General features: G+C 45.4%; 1 protein-coding gene across 4 annotated transcripts in view; it reads left to right on the top strand.

Moving 5' to 3' along the window:
* The first annotated feature begins 929 nt into the window (after positions 1 to 929).
* trim9 (tripartite motif containing 9) overlaps positions 930 to 21045 on the top strand; it is a 106744-nt gene continuing 86628 nt past the window's right edge. For 2 of the 4 annotated variants that reach the window (XM_036955298.1, XM_036955299.1), the window contains exon 1: positions 930 to 1905. In XM_036955298.1, the coding sequence (XP_036811193.1) occupies positions 1069 to 1905 (837 nt within the window). In that variant the 5' untranslated portion in view covers positions 930 to 1068. The remainder of the gene's footprint in view (positions 1906 to 21045) is intronic. The other 2 variants (XM_036955300.1, XM_036955301.1) reach the window with 1 other exon arrangement.

The following is a 21045-nucleotide window of genomic DNA, read 5'->3' on the forward strand; positions in this document are numbered from 1 at the left end:
AGTAGTAGGGAGGCAATGTGGGATTCGTCCACCACTTGTTTTCGTAAACAGAGATGGGACTGGAGAAACATAGCCACACGTTATGGATGGGGTCGGACAGTTGAACTAAGCTCAGTAGCTCATTTACAAGTTATATTATTTTAGAATCAACGGTTATTTACCATTATGGATGTACCAATCTCAGATTGTCCGTTATTAAAGGAGTGTAATCCCTTCCTCTCAAGACCCCCCCTCCTGCTCTTATAGATCCCGTCTGGGTTGCCATGGAAGCCTTAGAAATGGCTGGTGCTATTTGAGCGGAGAGATGGAGAGGTCTGGTGCCTCCGGCTCTGCTGTAACGCCTAGAGCATTCTACGGCATTTCCTTCTACTGTGGGTAGACAAGGTGTTGGTCTCCATTGCGATGTTAATTATGTCATCAACTGAAGAGGAACTTGTTTTTTTGTTTTTGTTTTTGACGAGACATGAATCCTCCTGGGTTCAATAAAACACGCAGAGTAGTTGAGAGATAGAAAGAGAGAACTGAGTAGAATATAATACTATTAGAATATAATAGAATTCATGGAAAATGACTTGTTGCTGAACATGTCCCACATGCAATATAGAATGTGCAATATAGAATGTGCAATATAGAATGTGCAATATAGAATGTGCATTATTGGTTGATGCTCATAGTGTAATAGCCTATACTGTTTTAAAATTGCGTGTTGTGTTTCCAATCAATATCAATTAGAGGATCGTTCGTGCAAGGCGCTATTATCGTCATATGGAAATGTTGTGGTCGTAGCTGACGTCTGATTGGACAATAACCATTACACTGACAGCTGCCTTGTCCAATAACTGCTCTGGATTCACCTGCATTTGCAATACCGTTTGTCTATTGGTCAGAAAGTGCGTTGTCTTGGATAGTTTGCAGGATATCGTTGCCTGCTTACTTCCAAGGATGCATTTGCGGTGGTAGATGCTGAAAGATAAGTCCGCTGTCTGTGCGCAATAGCATTTTGAGTTATCACATATAGCTAATTTTCTGGAATTGAGAGAAACTATTTCACTCCGAAGAGAATTTAAAATGGATGAGATGGAGGAAGAATTAAAATGCCCTGTCTGCGGATCGTTTTTCCGGGAGCCGATCATTCTACCGTGCTCCCACAACATCTGCCTGGCTTGCGCTCGGAATATCCTAGTGCAGACCCCGGACGCTGAATCTCCGCAGAGTAGCCGTGCTTCTGGCTCGGGAGTCTCCGACTATGATTACCTGGATCTCGATAAGATGAGCTTGTACAGCGAGGCGGACAGTGGATACGGTTCGTATGGTGGCTTCGTTAGTGCCCCGACCACCCCTTGCCAGAAATCCCCAAACGGGGTGCGTGTTTTCCCCCCTGCCGTCCCCCAACCCCCTTCTCAGCACCACTTGCTAGGACACCCAGGTTCCCTACCTCCAATCCCACGCAACTCCTGCCTCACATGCCCGCAGTGTCATCGCAGCCTCATCTTGGACGAGAGGGGGCTCCGCGGGTTTGCCAAGAACAGGGTGCTGGAAGGGGTCGTGGACCGGTACCAGCAGAGCAAAACAGCCGCTCTCAAGTGTCAGCTCTGCGAGAAGAGTCCCAAAGAGGCCACTGTGATGTGCGAGCAATGTGATGTGTTCTACTGTGACCCTTGTCGCTTGAGGTGCCACCCTCCCCGAGGTCCGCTAGCCAAGCATCGCCTTGTACCCCCGGCACAGGGCAGTATAAGCCGTCGGACAAGTCCCCGAAAGATCTCCACCTGTACAGAGCACGAACTGGAGAACCTGAGCATGTACTGTGTTCAGTGCAAGATGCCGGTGTGTTACCAGTGTTTAGAGGAAGGGAAACATGGGACACACGAAGTCAAGGCTCTAGGAGCTATGTGGAAACTGCACAAGGTAGGGTCACGTGTTCCAAATCGTTACATTTGTACGTCTATTTTTCCAACGTCATAACGCGCGCATAAACTCACAAATTATAGTCCATAAATGTGTCCCTATGAATTTCGTTCGTTGATGCAATTGTGGAAACGAATAGCGTGTAGGCTATCCTACATTTTAATATAAGCGTAACTTTTAAGTTCCAAGTTGAATTGATTGTGTGTGAAAACAATTGATTAAATAAGATTACATATTGTGTGATAATAGCCTAAAAACTATTACATGTTTTGCTCACACTTCACTTCAGTCTCAGTAAGTAGCCTGTTGGGATGAGCTTCTATCCTTTATCTGCTCCGAGGTTGTCAGTAAATCCACTTGGGCAAGACTGTGGCAAAATCACATTTTTACAAGAGGCGCTCCCGTCCGTCTCCCGAGTATAATAAATTGTCGAGGGGCCAGACGCAGAGGTAGAGTCATAGGGTTCTTGTTGAGAGAGGACCAGCAGCGGTATTGCTGCGTCACGGGGAAAGCTACCATCCCCTTTTCTGTAACCCTGTAAAGTTTGGACCCGGTTTGATTATTAACTGTGACGTATGAGAAATACATTATACTGTGGTTTAGGAATAGGTGACATTGGCTTGCTTCCCAATTGGCACCCAATACCCTCTATAGTGCACGACTTTTGACAAGGGCCCGCACTATATTATGGTAATATAGGAGCATTATAAGGGGATAGGGTGCCGTTTAGGACAGAAGCGTGGTGTTTCTATCTCCATACTCTAGTATTTTCTGGTCCCCTTCACATTCTCAGCTGTTCAACGTGCCTATATATATATATATGTATATATATACAGTTCTCCCTCTATAAGCCTCAGATATAAATATATAAAACCTCATATATATATATATATATATATATAAAGCCTAAGATATATGTAAATATATATGTGTAAATATATATATATATATATATATATGCGCAAAAGCATCTCTTGATAGTGCACTACATTTGAACAGGGCCCAAGTAGTGCACTATAAAGCGATTAGGGTGCCAATTTGGACGTAGTTGTAGTGTTTCCCCTTTCCTTGTCTTTTCTATCATTGCGGTACTCGCATGGCTGTGTTTCAGTGGGCTACAGATGGTCTCGCATGGCTGTGTTTCAGTGGGCTACAGATGGTCTCGCATGGCTGTGTTTCAGTGGGCTACAGATGGTCTCGCATGGCTGTGTTTCAGTGGGCTACAGATGGTCTCGCATGGCTGTGTTTCAGTGGGCTACAGATGGTCTCGCATGGCTGTGTTTCAGTGGGCTACAGATGGTCTCGCATGGCTGTGTTTCAGTGGGCTACAGATGGTCTCGCATGGCTGTGTTTCAGTGGGCTACAGATGGTCTCGCATGGCTGTGTTTCAGTGGGCTACAGATGGTCTCGCATGGCTGTGTTTCAGTGGGCTACAGATGGTCTCGCATGGCTGTGTTTCAGTGGGCTACAGATGGTCTCGCATGGCTGTGTTTCAGTGGGCTTCAGATGGTCTCGCATGGCTGTGTTTCAGTGGGCTACAGATGGTCTCGCATGGCTGTGTTTCAGTGGGCTACAGATGGTCTCGCATGGCTGTGTTTCAGTGGGCTACAGATGGTCTCGCATGGCTGTGTTTCAGTGGGCTACAGATGGTCTCGCATGGCTGTGTTTCAGTGGGCTACAGATGGTCTCGCATGGCTGTGTTTCAGTGGGCTGCAGATGGTCTCGCATGGCTGTGTTTCAGTGGGCTACAGATGGTCTCGCATGGCTGTGTTTCAGTGGGCTTCAGATGGTCTCGCATGGCTGTGTTTCAGTGGGCTACAGATGGTCTCGCATGGCTGTGTTTCAGTGGGCTACAGATGGTCTCGCATGGCTGTGTTTCAGTGGGCTACAGATGGTCTCGCATGGCTGTGTTTCAGTGGGCTACAGATGGTCTCGCATGGCTGTGTTTCAGTGGGCTACAGATGGTCTCGCATGGCTGTGTTTCAGTGGGCTACAGATGGTCTCGCATGGCTGTGTTTCAGTGGGCTTCAGATGGTCTCGCATGGCTGTGTTTCAGTGGGCTACAGATGGTCTCGCATGGCTGTGTTTCAGTGGGCTACAGATGGTCTCGCATGGCTGTGTTTCAGTGGGCTACAGATGGTCTTGCATGGCTGTGTTTCAGTGGGCTACAGATGATCTTGCATGGCTTAGTTTCAGTGGGCTACAGATGGTCTCGCATGGCTGTGTTTCAGTGGGCTACAGATGGTCTCGCATGGCTGTGTTTCAGTGGGCTACAGATGGTCTCGCATGACTGTGTTTCAGTGGGCTACAGATGGTCTCGCATGGCTGTGTTTCAGTGGGCTTCAGATGGTCTCGCATGGCTGTGTTTCAGTGGGCTACAGATGGTCTCGCATGGCTGTGTTTCAGTGGGCTTCAGATGGTCTCGCATGGCTGTGTTTCAGTGGGCTACAGATGGTCTCGCATGGCTGTGTTTCAGTGGGCTACAGATGGTCTCGCATGGCTGTGTTTCAGTGGGCTACAGATGGTCTTGCATGGCTGTGTTTCAGTGGGCTACAGATGATCTTGCATGGCTTAGTTTCAGTGGGCTACAGATGGTCTCGCATGGCTGTGTTTCAGTGGGCTTCAGATGGTCTCGCATGGCTGTGTTTCAGTGGGCTACAGATGGTCTCGCATGGCTGTGTTTCAGTGGGCTACAGATGGTCTCGCATGGCTGTGTTTCAGTGGGCTACAGATGGTCTCGCATGGCTGTGTTTCAGTGGGCTACAGATGGTCTTGCATGGCTGTGTTTCAGTGGGCTACAGATGATCTTGCATGGCTTAGTTTCAGTGGGCTACAGATGGTCTCGCATGGCTGTGTTTCAGTGGGCTACAGATGTCAAGCCCACTTTAGAGAGTCTGAGTTGTCATGGGCAACACACTCTCCCGGCTCCTCTCTCCCTCCCAGTTCTCCCTCTCCCTCCCAGCTCTCTCTCATAGTTCTCCCTCCCAGTTCTCTCTCTCTCCCTCCCAGTTCTCTCTCTTTCCCTCCCAGCTCTCTCTCTCCCTCCCAGCTCTCTCTCTCCCTCCCAGCTCTCTCTCTCCCTCCCAGCTCTCTCTCCTACCCAGCTCTCTCTCCCACCCAGCTCTCTCTCCCACCCAGCTCTCTCTCTCCCACCCAGCTCTCTCTCCCACCCAGCTCTCTCTCTCCCTCCCACCCAGCTCTCTCTCTCCCTCACACCCAGCTCTCTCTCGCTCTCCCTCCCAGCTCTCTCCCTCCCTCCCAGCTCTCTCTCTCCCTCCCAGCTCTCTCTCTCTCTCTCTCACTCCCAGCTCTCTCTCTCCCTCCCAGCTCTCTCTCTCTCTCTCCCTCCCAGCTCTCTCTCTCTCTCTCCCTCCCACCCAGCTCTCTCTCTCTCTCCCTCCCAGCTCTCTCTCTCCCTCCCAGCTCTCTCTCTCCCTCCCAGCTCTCTCTCTCTCTCTCTCACTCCCAGCTCTCTCTCTTCCTCCCAGCTCTCTCTCTCTCTCTCTCCCTTCCAGCTCTCTCTCTCTCTCTCCCTTCCAGCTCTCTCTCTCTCTCAGCACCCAGTGTGTCATTCCATGAGTAGGAGGAGAGGGCCTGATATAGCAACCATCCCCAGCCTACACACTAACACCCCCCCCCCCCCCCCCCCCACTCACACACACTCTCTCTACAGATATCATGCATAACAACGTGTATGCTTGAACTGCAGCACAAATACACAGACATATTGTGCACAGTGAAGTGAAAACTAGTAAAACAATGTGAGATCAAACAAAAATCTATGAAAGAACAAAAACATAAACAGTATATTTGACCTCTCAGCTTCCCTATCAAATCTAAACAGTATATTAGACCTCTCAGCTTCCCTATCAAATCTAAACAGTATATTTGACCTCTCAGCTTCCCTATCAAATCTAAACAGTATATTTGACCTCTCAGCTTCCCTATCAAATCTAAACAGTATATTTGACCTCTCAGCTTCCCTATCAAATCTAAAAATGTCAAGCAGACAACCTAAGAAAGTTAATAACAATGACAAATGGTTTGATGAAGAATGCAAAAACCTAAGAAAGAAATAGAGAAACCTGTCCAACCAAAAACATAGAGACCCTGGAAAACCTGAGTCTACGCCTTCACTATGGTGAATCACTAAAACAATACAGAAATACACTACGGAAAAAGAAGGAACAGCACGTCAGAAATCAGCTCAATGTAATTGAAGAATTCCTAGAATCTAACCACTTCTGGGAAAATTGGAAAACTCTGAACAAACAACAACACGAAGGCAGACCTGGCTCTCAAGATGAGGTGGAAACAAAATGAGGTGGAAACTGAGCTGCACTTCCTAACCTCCTGCCAAATGCATGACCTTATTAGAGACACATAAGTCCCTCAGATTACACAGATCCACAAAGAATTAGGAAACAAATCCAATTTTGATGAACTCAACTCAATTGTGTGAAATATCACAGTGTGCCATCACAGCAGCAAGATGTGTGACCTGTTGCCACAAGAAAAGGGCAACCAGTGAAGAACACACACCATTGTAAATACAATCAATATTTATTATTTATTTATTTATTTATTTTGTCTTTTGTATTTGAACATCATTATTACCGTCTCTCTCTCCCCCCTCTCGCTCCCCTTCTTACCCCCCCCTCTCCCTCCCTCTCCCTTACCGTCTCTCTCTCCCCCCCTCTCGCTCCCCTTCTTACCCCCCCCTCTCCCTCCCTCTCCCTTACCGTCTCTCTCTCCCCCCTCTCGCTCCCCTTCTTACCCCCCCTCTCCCTCCCTCTCCATTACCGTCTCTCTCTCCCCCCCTCTCGCTCCCCTTCTTACCCCCCCTCTCCCTCCCTCTCCCTTACCGTCTCTCTCTCTCCCCCCTCTCCCTCCCTCTCCATTACCGTCTCTCTCTCCCCCCCTCTCGCTCCCCTTCTTACCCCACCCCCTCTCCCTCCCTCTCCCTTACCGTCTCTCTCTCCCCCCTCTCGCTCCCCTTCTTACCCCCCCTCTCCCTCCCTCTCCCTTACCGTCTCTCTCTCCCCCTCTCTCTCTCTCTCTCTCATTTTCATTTCAAGGGGCTTTATTGACATGGGTAACATATGTTAACATTGCCAAAGCAAGTGAGGTAGATAATATACATATATAAGTGAGAAAAAAAACTAGAATAGAAATGAACAGTAAACATTACACTCACAGAAGTTCCAAAATAATAAAGACATTACAAACACATGTTACCCATGCCAATATAATCACTTAAATTGAAAATGAGAGAGAGAGAGGGGGAGAGAGAGACGGTAAGGGAGAGGGAGGGGAGGGAGGGAGAGGGGGGGGAGAGAAAAGGAGGTAGAGAGAGGGAGGGAGAAAGAGGGAGGGAGGGAGAGGGAGGGAGAGGGGGGGAAAGAAGGGGAGCGAGAGGGGGGAAAGGAGGCAGAGAGAGGAAGAGGAAGAGGGAGGGAGAGCTGGCAGGCCTGGTAGATATGGATGGGCAGCTTTCAGACCCAACAGGCATTCCTGGGGCCTTCCTGACTGAACACCCTCTAGGACAGACAGACAGGAGGCTTATCCATTGGCACTTGCATACACTCACAGTGTCACAAACACTGATAGTTATACGCAAACACACACTGATACACACTGACACTAAAACACACACACACACACACACACACACACTGATACTAAAACACACACACACACATACACTAACACTGATACACACTGACACTAAAACACACACACACACACACACATACACTAACACTGATTCACACACACACACACACACACACACACACACACACACACACACACACACACACACACACACACACACGGTTCTGCTTAAGCGACATAAAAACACTTTTTTGGGGATTCAGTGTAATGTAAAACACACCGCGCCCTCCCCAAAAAATAATTTCTCTCACACAATCAAGTAATACACAGGGAGAGTACGTAGCTCCGTTATGTATCGTTAAAACTGTGATTATATTCTGTTTCTACAGACAACATAGTTTTAAATGAAGCCTCTCAAATCAATAGGTCAATATAAGCAACTGGGAGAGAGTCAGGTGACGCTGTGACTCGAACCCAACGCTATGACTCGAACCCAACGCTGTGACTCGAACCCAACGCTGTGACTCGAACCCAACGCTGTGACTCGAACCCAACGCTGTGACTCGAACCCAACGCTGTGACTCGAACCCGACGCTGTGACTCGAACCCAACGCTGTGACTCGAACCCAACGCTGTGTCGGGTAAATACAACAGCAAACCAATCTGTGGGTAAAGCGACGCTGTGACTCGAACCCAACAAGCCAAGGCTTCCCTTAAAGGAAAAGACTAGGAACAATCCAACAAGCCATGGCTTCCCTTAAAGGAAAAGGAACAACCCAACAAGCCAAGGCTTCCCTTAAAGGAAAAGGAACAACCCAACAAGCCATGACTTCCCTTAAAGGAAAAGACAAGGAACAATCCAACAAGCCATGGCTTCCCTTAAAGGAAAAGGAACAACCCAACAAGCCAAGGCTTCCCTTAAAGGAAAAGACAAGGAACAACCCAACAAGCCATGGCTTCCCTTAAAGGAAACGACAAGGAACAATCCAACAAGCCATGGCTTCCCTTAAAGGAAACGACAAGGAACAATCCAACAAGCCATGGCTTCCCTTAAAGGAAAAGGAACAATCCAACAAGCCATGGCTTCCCTTAAAGGAAAAGGAACAATCCAACAAGCCATGGCTTCCCTTAAAGGAAAAGACAAGGAACAACCCAACAAGCCATGGCTTCCCTTAAAGGAAACGACAAGGAACAACCCAACAAGCCATGGCTTCCCCTAAAGGAAACGACAAGGAACAACCCAACAAGCCATGGCTTCCCTTAAAGGAAAAGGAACAACCCAACAAGCCATGGCTTCCCTTAAAGGAAACGACAAGGAACAACCCAACAAGCCATGTCTTCCCTTAAAGGAAACAACAAGGAACAATCCAACAAGCCATGGCTTCCCTTAAAGGAAACGACAAGGAACAACCCAACAAGCCATGGCTTCCCTTAAAGGAAACGACAAGGAACAACCCAACAAGCCATGGCTTCCCTTAAAGGAAAAGGAACAACCCAACAAGCCATGGCTTCCCTTAAAGGAAAAGGAACAACCCAACAAGCCATGGCTTCCCTTAAAGGAAAAGGAACAACCCAACAAGCCATGGCTTCCCTTAAAGGAAAAGGAACAACCCAACAAGCCATGGCTTCCCTTAAAGGAAAAGGAACAATCCAACAAGCCATGGCTTCCCTTAAAGGAAAAGGAACAACCCAACAAGCCATGGCTTCCCTTAAAGGAAAAGGAACAACCCAACAAGCCATGGCTTCCCTTAAAGGAAAAGGAACAACCCAACAAGCCATGGCTTCCCTTAAAGGAAAAGGAACAACTCAACAAGCCATGGCTTCCCTTAAAGGAAAAGACTAGGAACAACTCAACAAGCCATGGCTTCCCTTAAAGAAAAAGACTAGGAACAACTCAACAAGCCATGGCTTCCCTTAAAGAAAAAGACTAGGAACAACTCAACAAGCCATGGCTTCCCGTAAAGGAAAAGGAACAATCCAACAAGCCATGGCTTCCCTTAAAGGAAACGACAAGAAACAACTGAGATTAACCAGCAGCTAAAAGAAATCCAGGATATAGCTAAAATGTTCCCAACGCCAAAATCAAAAACAAATGAACTGTTACTATCTGTTGTTAAAAACAAAAAGAAGGTAGATTTGCTCAAAAGGGAAGTGGAGTGTCAGATATGCAAATACAGTGGGCGGGGCTAGTGGATGAACAGGAAGTGCAAACTTTAGAAGATTAACTGGAGCAGGAAGAAGAAAACGGAATGAGACAAAACAAACATCAAATCAAAGTTTATTTGTCACGCGCGCCGAATACAACAGGTGTAGTAGACCTTACAGTGAAATGTTGAATACAACAGGTGTAGTAGACCTTACAGTAAAATACTGAATACAACAGGTGTAGTAGACCTTACAGTGAAATGTTGAATACAACAGGTGTAGTAGACCTTACAGTGAAATGCTGAATACAACAGGTGTAGTAGACCTTACAGTGAAATGCTGAATACAACAGGTGCAGTAGACCTTACAGTGAAATGCTGAATACAACAGGTGTAGTAGACCTTACAGTGAAATGCTGAATACAACAGGTGTAGTAGACCTTACAGTGAAATGCTGAATACAACAGGTGTAGTAGACCTTACAGTGAAATGCTGAATACAACAGGTGTAGTAGACCTTACAGTGAAATGCTGAATACAACAGGTGTAGTAGACCTTACAGTGAAATGCTGAATACAACAGGTGTAGTAGACCTTACAGTGAAATGCTGAATACAACAGGTGTAGTAGACCTTACAGTGAAATGCTGAATACAACAGGTGTAGTAGACCTTACAGTGAAATGCTGAATACAACAGGTGTAGTAGACCTTACAGTGAAATGCTGAATACAACAGGTGTAGTAGACCTTACAGTGAAATGCTGAATACAACAGGTGTAGTAGACCTTACAGTGAAATGCCGAATACAACAGGTGTAGTAGACCTTACAGTGAAATGCCGAATACAACTGGTGTAGTAGACCTTACAGTGAAATGCTGAATACAACATGTGTAGTAGACCTTACAGTGAAATGCTGAATACAACAGGTGTAGTAGACCTGACAGTGAAATGCTGAATACAACAGGTGTAGTAGACCTTACAGTGAAATGCTGAATACAACAGGTGTAGTAGACCTTACAGTGAAATGCTGAATACAACAGGTGTAGTAGACCTTACAGTGAAATGCTGAATACAACAGGTGTAGTAGACCTTACAGTGAAATGCCGAATACAACAGGTGTAGTAGACCTTACAGTGAAATGCTGAATACAACAGGTGTAGTAGACCTTACAGTGAAATGCCGAATACAACAGGTGTAGTAGACCTTACAGTGAAATGCCGAATACAACAGGTGTAGTAGACCTTACAGTGAAATGCCGAATACAACAGGTGTAGTAGACCTTACAGTGAAATGCTGAATACAACAGGTATAGTAGACCTGACAGTGAAATGCTGAATACAACAGGTGTAGTAGACCTTACAGTGAAATGCTGAATACAACAGGTGTAGTAGACCTTACAGTGAAATGCCGAATACAACAGGTGTAGTAGACCTTACAGTGAAATGCTGAATACAACAGGTGTAGTAGACCTTACAGTGAAATGCTGAATACAACAGGTGTAGTAGACCTTACAGTGAAATGCTGAATACAACAGGTGTAGTAGACCTTACAGTGAAATGCTGAATACAACAGGTGTAGTAGACCTTACAGTGAAATGCTGAATACAACAGGTGTAGTAGACCTCACAGTGAAATGTTGAATACAACAGGTGTAGTAGACCTTACAGTGAAATGCTGAATACAACAGGTGTAGTAGACCTTACAGTGAAATGCTGAATACAACAGGTGTAGTAGACCTTACAGTGAAATGCTGAATACAACAGGTGTAGTAGACCTTACAGTGAAATGCTGAATACAACAGGTGTAGTAGAACTTACAGTGAAATGATGAATACAACAGGTGTAGTAGACCTTACAGTGAAATGCTGAATACAACAGGTGTAGTAGACCTTACAGTGAAATGCTGAATACAACAAGTGTAGTAGACCTCAGAGTGAAATGCTGAATACAACAGGTGTAGTAGCCCTTACAGTGAAATGCTGAATACAACAGGTGTAGTAGAACTTACAGTGAAATGCTGAATACAACAGGTGTAGTAGACCTTACAGTGAAATGCTGAATACAACAGGTATAGTAGACCTCACAGTGAAATGCTGAATACAACAGGTGTAGTAGAACTTACAGTGAAATGCTGAATACAACAGGTGTAGTAGAACTTACAGTGAAATGCTGAATACAACAGGTGTAGTAGAACTTACAGTGAAATGCTGAATACAACAGCTGTAGTAGACCTTACAGTGAAATGCTGAATACAACAGGTGTAGTAGACCTTACAGTGAAATGCCGAATACAACAGGTGTAGTAGACCTCACAGTGAAATGCTGACTACAACAGGTGTAGTAGACCTCACAGTGAAATGCTGAATACAACAGGTGTAGTAGACCTCACAGTGAAATGCTGAATACAACAGGTGTAGTAGACCTTACAGTGAAATGCTGAATACAACAGGTGTAGTAGACCTGACAGTGAAATGCTGAATACAACAGGTGTAGTAGACCTTACAGTGAAATGCCGAATACAACAGGTGTAGTAGACCTTACAGTGAAATGCTGAATACAACAGGTGTAGTAGACCTTACAGTGAAATGCTGAATACAACAGGTGTAGTAGACCTTACAGTGAAATGCTGAATACAACAGGTGTAGTAGACCTTACAGTGAAATGCCGAATACAACAGGTGTAGTAGACCTTATAGTGAAATGCTGAATACAACAGGTGTAGTAGACCTTACAGTGAAATGCTGAATACAACAGGTGTAGTAGACCTGACAGTGAAATGCTGAATACAACAGGTGTAGTAGACCTTACAGTGAAATGCTGAATACAACAGGTGTAGTAGACCTTACAGTGAAATGCCGAATACAACAGGTGTAGTAGACCTTACAGTGAAATGCTGAATACAACAGGTGTAGTAGACCTTACAGTGAAATGCTGAATACAACAGGTGTAGTAGACCTTACAGTGAAATGCTGAATACAACAGGTGTAGTAGACCTGACAGTGAAATGCTGAATACAACAGGTATAGTAGACCTTACAGTGAAATGCTGAATACAACAGGTGTAGTAGACCTTACAGTGAAATGTTGAATACAACAGGTGTACTAGCCCTTACAGTGAAATGCTGAATACAACAGGTGTAGTAGACCTGACAGTGAAATGCTGAATACAACATGTATAGTAGACCTTACAGTGAAATGCTGAATACAACAGGTGTAGTAGACCTTACAGTGAAATGCTGAATACAACAGGTGTAGTAGACCTTACAGTGAAATGGTGAATACAACAGGTGTAGTAGACCTTACAGTGAAATGCTGAATACAACAAGTGTAGTAGACCTCACAGTGAAATGCTGAATACAACAGGTGTAGTAGACCTTACAGTGAAATGCCGAATACAACAGGTGTAGTAGACCTCACAGTGAAATGCTGAATACAACAGGTGTAGTAGACCTTACAGTGAAATGCTGAATACAACAGGTATAGTAGACCTTACAGTGAAATGCCGAATACAACAGGTGTAGTAGACCTTACAGTGAAATGCTGAATACAACAGGTGTAGTAGACCTCACAGTGAAATGCTGAATACAACAGGTGTAGTAGACCTTACAGTGAAATGCTGAATACAACAGGTGTAGTAGACCTTACAGTGAAATGCCGAATACAACAGGTGTAGTAGACCTTACAGTGAAATGCTGACTACAACAGGTGTAGTAGACCTCACAGTGAAATGCTGAATACAACAGGTGTAGTAGACCTGACAGTGAAATGCTGAATACAACAGGTGTAGTAGACCTTACAGTGAAATGCTGAATACAACAGGTGTAGTAGACCTTACAGTGAAATGCTGAATACAACAGGTGTAGTAGACCTGACAGTGAAATGCTGAATACAACAGGTGTAGTAGACCTTACAGTGAAATGCTGAATACAACAGGTGTAGTAGACCTCACAGTGAAATGCTGAATACAACAGGTGTAGTAGACCTTACAGTGAAATGCTGAATACAACAGGTGTAGTAGACCTTACAGTGAAATGCCGAATACAACAGGTGTAGTAGACCTCACAGTGAAATGCTGACTACAACAGGTGTAGTAGACCTCACAGTGAAATGCTGAATACAACAGGTGTAGTAGACCTCACAGTGAAATGCTGAATACAACAGGTGTAGTAGACCTTACAGTGAAATGCTGAATACAACAGGTGTAGTAGACCTGACAGTGAAATGCTGAATACAACAGGTGTAGTAGACCTTACAGTGAAATGCCGAATACAACAGGTGTAGTAGACCTTACAGTGAAATGCTGAATACAACAGGTGTAGTAGACCTTACAGTGAAATGCTGAATACAACAGGTGTAGTAGACCTTACAGTGAAATGCTGAATACAACAGGTGTAGTAGACCTTACAGTGAAATGCCGAATACAACAGGTGTAGTAGACCTTATAGTGAAATGCTGAATACAACAGGTGTAGTAGACCTTACAGTGAAATGCTGAATACAACAGGTGTAGTAGACCTGACAGTGAAATGCTGAATACAACAGGTGTAGTAGACCTTACAGTGAAATGCTGAATACAACAGGTGTAGTAGACCTTACAGTGAAATGCCGAATACAACAGGTGTAGTAGACCTTACAGTGAAATGCTGAATACAACAGGTGTAGTAGACCTTACAGTGAAATGCTGAATACAACAGGTGTAGTAGACCTTACAGTGAAATGCTGAATACAACAGGTGTAGTAGACCTGACAGTGAAATGCTGAATACAACAGGTATAGTAGACCTTACAGTGAAATGCTGAATACAACAGGTGTAGTAGACCTTACAGTGAAATGTTGAATACAACAGGTGTACTAGCCCTTACAGTGAAATGCTGAATACAACAGGTGTAGTAGACCTTACAGTGAAATGCTGAATACAACAGGTGTAGTAGACCTTACAGTGAAATGCTGAATACAACAAGTGTAGTAGACCTCACAGTGAAATGCTGAATACAACAGGTGTAGTAGACCTTACAGTGAAATGCCGAATACAACAGGTGTAGTAGACCTCACAGTGAAATGCTGAATACAACAGGTGTAGTAGACCTTACAGTGAAATGCTGAATACAACAGGTATAGTAGACCTTACAGTGAAATGCCGAATACAACAGGTGTAGTAGACCTTACAGTGAAATGCTGAATACAACAGGTGTAGTAGACCTCACAGTGAAATGCTGAATACAACAGGTGTAGTAGACCTTACAGTGAAATGCTGAATACAACAGGTGTAGTAGACCTTACAGTGAAATGCCGAATACAACAGGTGTAGTAGACCTTACAGTGAAATGCTGACTACAACAGGTGTAGTAGACCTCACAGTGAAATGCTGAATACAACAGGTGTAGTAGACCTGACAGTGAAATGCTGAATACAACAGGTGTAGTAGACCTTACAGTGAAATGCTGAATACAACAGGTGTAGTAGACCTTACAGTGAAATGCTGAATACAACAGGTGTAGTAGACCTGACAGTGAAATGCTGAATACAACAGGTGTAGTAGACCTTACAGTGAAATGCTGAATACAACAGGTGTAGTAGACCTCACAGTGAAATGCTGAATACAACAGGTGTAGTAGACCTTACAGTGAAATGCTGAATACAACAGGTGTAGTAGACCTTACAGTGAAATGCTGAATACAACAGGTGTAGTAGACCTGACAGTGAAATGCTGAATACAACAGGTGTAGTAGACCTGACAGTGAAATGCTGAATACAACAGGTGTAGTAGACCTTACAGTGAAATGCTGAATACAACAGGTGTAGTAGACCTGACAGTGAAATGCTGAATACAACAGGTGTAGTAGACCTTACAGTGAAATGCTGACTACAACAGGTGTAGTAGACCTTACAGTGAAATGCTGAATACAACAGGTGTAGTAGACCTTACAGTGAAATGCTGAATACAACAGGTGTAGTAGACCTGACAGTGAAATGCTGAATACAACAGGTGTAGTAGACCTTACAGTGAAATGCTGAATACAACAGGTGTAGTAGACCTTACAGTGAAATGCTGAATACAACAGGTGTAGTAGACCTTACAGTGAAATGCTGAATACAACAGGTGTAGTAGACCTTACAGTGAAATGCTGAATACAACAGGTGTAGTAGACCTTACAGTGAAATGCTGAATACAACAGGTGTAGTAGACCTCACAGTGAAATGCTGAATACAACAGGTGTAGTAGACCTTACAGTGAAATGCTGAATACAACAGGTGTAGTAGACCTTTTGGTGAATTACTCACTACAGCTTAATGAGAAGGGTGTGCTTGAAATGATGCACATAACTCTGCAATGTGACAAGATGCAGATGATGGAAAGACCTGTGTTGTCCTTGTTAATGCAGACAGAGAAGAGCTCCAACTTCTTAATCATCGCCTACATTTTGTCCCTCACATTGAATATAGTTGCGGAGAGTCTCTGTAATCCTAGATTCAGATCATTCAGGCGAGAAAAAACATCACCCAGGTAGGCCAGTCGTGTGAGAAACTGAGAAACATGCAAGTGATCAGAAAATTATGGTCAGTAAAAGAGAACTTTAAAAAAACGTGTCAATACTTTGCCCCTTGATAATCAGCGCACTTCTATGTTGTAAAAGCGTTACATGGTCGCTGTGGTCTTGCTTTAACAAAGTTAACCATATTCACTGTAGAGTCCAAAACGTCTTTCAAGCTGTCAGGCATTCCCTTGGCAGCAAGAGCCTCTCGGTGGATGCTGCAGTGAACCCAAGAGCCTCTCGGTGGATGCTGCAGTGTACCCAAGAGCCTCTCGGTGGATGCTGCAGTGTACCCAAGAGCCTCTCGGTGGATGCTGCAGTGTACCCAAGAGCCTCTCGGTGGATGGTGCAGTGTACCCAAGAGCCTCTCGGTAGATGCTGCAGTGTACCCAAGAGCCTCTCGGTGGATGGTGCAGTGTACCCAAGAGCCTCCCGGTGGATGCTGTAGTGTACCCAAGAGCCTCTCGGTGGATGCTGCAGTGTACCCAAGAGCCTCTCGGTGGATGCTGCAGTGAACCCAAGAGCCTCTCGGTGGATGCTGCAGTGTACCCAATAGCCTCTCGGTGGATGCTGCAGTCTACCCAAGAGCCTCTCGGTGGATGCTGCAGTGTACCCAAGAGCCTCTCGGTGGATGCTGCAGTGTACCCAAGAGCCTCTCGGTGGATGCTGCAGTCTACCCAAGAGCCTCTCGGTGGATGCTGCAGTGTACCCAAGAGCCTCTCGGTGGATGCTGCAGTGTACCCAAGAGCCTCTCGGTGGATGCTGCAGTCTACTCAAGAGCCTCTCGGTGGATGCTGCAGTCTACCCAAGAGCCTCTCGGTGGATGCTGCAGTCTACCCAAGAGCCTCTCGGTGGATGCTGCAGTGTACCCAAGTGGCGTCGGGAGCAACTGCATGCACCCACGTTACCACTCCACTATGTCTCCCTGTCATGGCTTTTGCTCCATCAGTGCAGATACCAACATGAGCAGCAGCTCCGTTTGGCTCCATACGGACCGTTAGTGGATTTCCCACGAGAGAGTAACGGTTAATGTGATTGGATGTTAATTACTTGACTAGGCTGTACCTGTATTTTACATTGTGTTATTAGTTCGCTGAACACTAGATTGTTTAATTTTATTTTTGGCAATGAAACGAGGCTAGTCAGGCGAGAGAAAAAAACTCACCCAGCTGTATAGCCCCGTTTGAAAATATAAATGAACTGTTTGAAAATGTGAAGATTATTATTATTTAAAAAAATATAGTTTATTATTATTATATATATTTTTTAAAGTGAATCACATTTTTATTTGGCGTATCCCTGACGGCATTGTGCAAACCCCCGTTTGTGAATACCCGCTGCATAGTATCTTCTGTTTCTAGATGGTGTCACGTTATCTATAAAAGTGTTTCCAGCAGAGCTACAGTAATCTTTTAGCCAGGTGTGTAATGCCTGTAGCCTGCTGCATCTTTCAAACTGCGGCACAACGATGGTACTGGACCTGAAATGATTTATTTTGTCTTTTAATGCTTAAATCAGTTATTTAGAAAGGGAGGGAGGGTAGTGGGACACTGGGCCTGGATGGGTAAGGGAGGGAGGGTAGTGGGACACTGGGCCTGGATGGGTAAGGGAGGGAGGTAGGGGGACACTGGGCCTGGATGGGTAAGGGAGGGAGGTAGGGGGACACTGGGCCTGGATGGGTAAGGGAGGGAGGTACGGGGACACTGGGCCTGGATGGGTAAGGGAGGGAGGTAGGGGGACACTGGGCCTGGATGGGTAAGGGAGGGAGGTAGGGGGACACTGGGCCTGGATGGGTAAGGGAGGGAGGTAGGGGGACACTGGGTCTGGATGGGTAAGGGAGGGCAACGAGGGGAGGTGGAGATAAGCTTGGCTTGGTTGTGGGCAAGGGAGGGTAAGGATGGGAGGTTGGGATAAGCTTGGCTTGGGTGAGGTAAAGGGAGGAGGAGAGAGAGGGGGTGGTGGAGAGGCATGGATTTGGTTTGGGAGAGAGGAAGGAAGGACTTAATTATAATACAATGTAATTGTATTTCTTTCTTATTTCTTATTGTTCCTTGTTTGTCATTATAATTAATATTCAATGGTGGTTATTGGTGAGAATGGAGAGAGAGGCTTTATCTAGGGGATTGGGAGAGCATCAGAAACTTCACTGAGGTGGATGTGGGGACTCCACTCATCCCATTTCAGTCTCTCTGTGGACCCTCTCTCCCCAAGTAGAGCCCGACCAGCCACTATACTTTAAATTAATTTACAAGGTAATACAAACTGACCCGTGGCAGTCTTTCCCCAATGTATATACAATGACATAATCCCCATTCTGGATTGGGTAAAAAAAATCTGTCGTTAGGAGAGGAGTTGAAGCTTAATGGCTGCAGTGGGCTAAATCAGAGGTCACACAGACTGTTTCGTGGTAGTCTGAAACTCTTTGAAAACAAAAGTATACACCTCACACACATGGTTATGGGCTTAGAAAGAAGAAGACACCTGTACCATGTCAGATATAGAGACGACGTGTATTACATTTAGAATATTACTCTTTACACTACATATTCATCACAGAAGACTGAAACATAACAAAAAACAGTTTGACATAAAAAACACCAGATTTTCAGCAGGTTTTTTGTTGTTGTTTAAAAATAAGGTTTATTAATTCTAAAATGATGAAAAATATGAATAACATTCCACCCATGAGGCCACTAGGTTCAATTGACTGCAGGAAAGTAGTGATCTGTTCTGACTACTGCTGACACGGACCAATCACGGGCCGGCGTGCCAAAGAAATGACTGTTGACTCTCTCAGGCAGGATGAAAAGGATTACATCGATCCTTTGCTAGTTACTGACACTGTCACCACGATCCTTAGCTACATTTGTTTGTGTGTGTGCCATTCAGCAATAAGGGCGCACTTCAAATTCAAATACCTCAAGTGTAAATACTTCTAATTGAGTGCACTACTTTTGACCAGAGCCCATAAGGCTAAATCAAAAATCAAATCAAGCTTTATTAGTCACATGCGCCGAATACAACAAGTGTAGACCTAACCGTGAAAAATGCTTTACTTACGAGCCCTTAATTAACAGTGCAGTTCGAGATGATAGAATTAAGAAAATATTTACCAAGTAAACTAAAGTAAAAAAAATTATAATAAGTAACACAATAACATAACAATAACGAGGCTATATACAGGGGGGGGGGGTACTGGTACCGAGTCAATGTGGAGGCTATATACGGGGGGGGGGGGGGGGGGGGGGGGGGGGTACTGGTACCGAGTCAGTGTGAGGGGGTACAGGTTAGTCGAGATAATGTGTGCATGTAGGTAGGGGTAAAGTGACTATGCAAAGATAATAAACAACGAGTAGCAGCAGTGTACAAAACAAGGGGGGGGGGGAATGTAAATAGTGGCCATTTGATGAGCTCATAGGGCCCTGGTCAAAAGTAGTGCACTACATAGGGAATAGGGTGCCATTTGGGACCGTAGAGAAGTGTCATTGTCGGACGGATCAAAGCTATTGTATTGTATAAGCAGTGGCTTGTTTCCTTAAAGCACAAAGCCCCTGCTCTTGTCAGATGACAGTGTTCTGTCATGTTCCTGTCGTCACCAAGACCATTGGCTCATAGTCCATTGTCCCTGTTGTCCGTTACTCTGTAATTCTCTGGCCCTGTCACTGTCTACATCCCAAATGGCACACGATTCCCTATATTGTAGTGCTCCCTCCCCCATTTGACCAGTGCCCTATCAGAGCCACTATGGAGTAAATAAGGTGACATTTGGTACACAGGCTATGCCTCAAGAGGTTTTGTTCAGTCAAAGTGTTTACGAATGCGTTCCATTTGTATAATATCAAACGTGATGTTGGCAGAGCGCCCCGTTCTAAGGACAACTGCACAGTCACACCAGCCACGGTGTCACCATAGCAACCGAATCCCCATAGATGTTGTGTTAGATAAAGTACCTGACCCCATATGATTTATCCCAGATGCTTTCCAGCATTTCGTTTTATGTGTGTGTGTGTGTGTTGGTGCTTTATGATGACTGAGACCATTACCCCCTCCTCCATCTATGTGAGTACCCCCTCCTCCATCTATGTGAGTACCCCCTCCTCCATCTATCCTGAGTACCCCCTCCTCAATCTATGTGAGTACCCCCTCCTCCATCTATGTGAGTACCCCCTCCTCCATCTATGTGAGTACCCCCTCCTCCATCTATGTGAGTACTCCCTCCTCCATCTATGAGTACCCCCTCCTCCATCTATGTGTGTACCCCCTCCTCCATCTATGTGAGTACCCCCTCCTCCATCTATGTGAGTACCCCCTCCTCCATCTATGTGAGTACTCCCTCCTCCATCTATGTGTGTACCCCCTCCTCCATCTATGTGAGTACCCCCTCATCCATCTATGTGAGTACCCCCTCCTCCATCTATGTGAGTACCCCCTCCTCCATCTATGTGAGTACTCCCTCCTCCATCTATGTGAGTACCCCCTCCTCCATCTATGAGTACCCCCTCCTCCATCTATGTGAGTGAGTACCCCCTCCTCCATCTATGTGAGTACCCCCTCCTCCATCTATGAGTACCCCCTCCTCCATCTATGAGTACCCCCTCCTCCATCTATGTGAGTGAGTACCCCTCCTCCATCTATGTGAGTACTCCCTCCTCCATCTATGTGAGTACCCCCTCCTCCATCTATGAGTACCCCCTCCTCCATCTATGTGAGTGAGTACCCCCTCCTCCATCTATGTGAGTACCCCCTCCTCCATCTATGAGTACCCCCTCCTCCATCTATGAGTACCCCCTCCTCCATCTATGTGAGTGAGTACCCCTCCTCCATCTATGTGAGTGAGTATCCCCTCCTCCATCTAT

The sequence above is a fragment of the Oncorhynchus mykiss genome, chromosome 19, assembly GCF_013265735.2.
Source record: "Oncorhynchus mykiss isolate Arlee chromosome 19, USDA_OmykA_1.1, whole genome shotgun sequence".
NCBI lineage: Eukaryota > Metazoa > Chordata > Actinopteri > Salmoniformes > Salmonidae > Oncorhynchus > Oncorhynchus mykiss.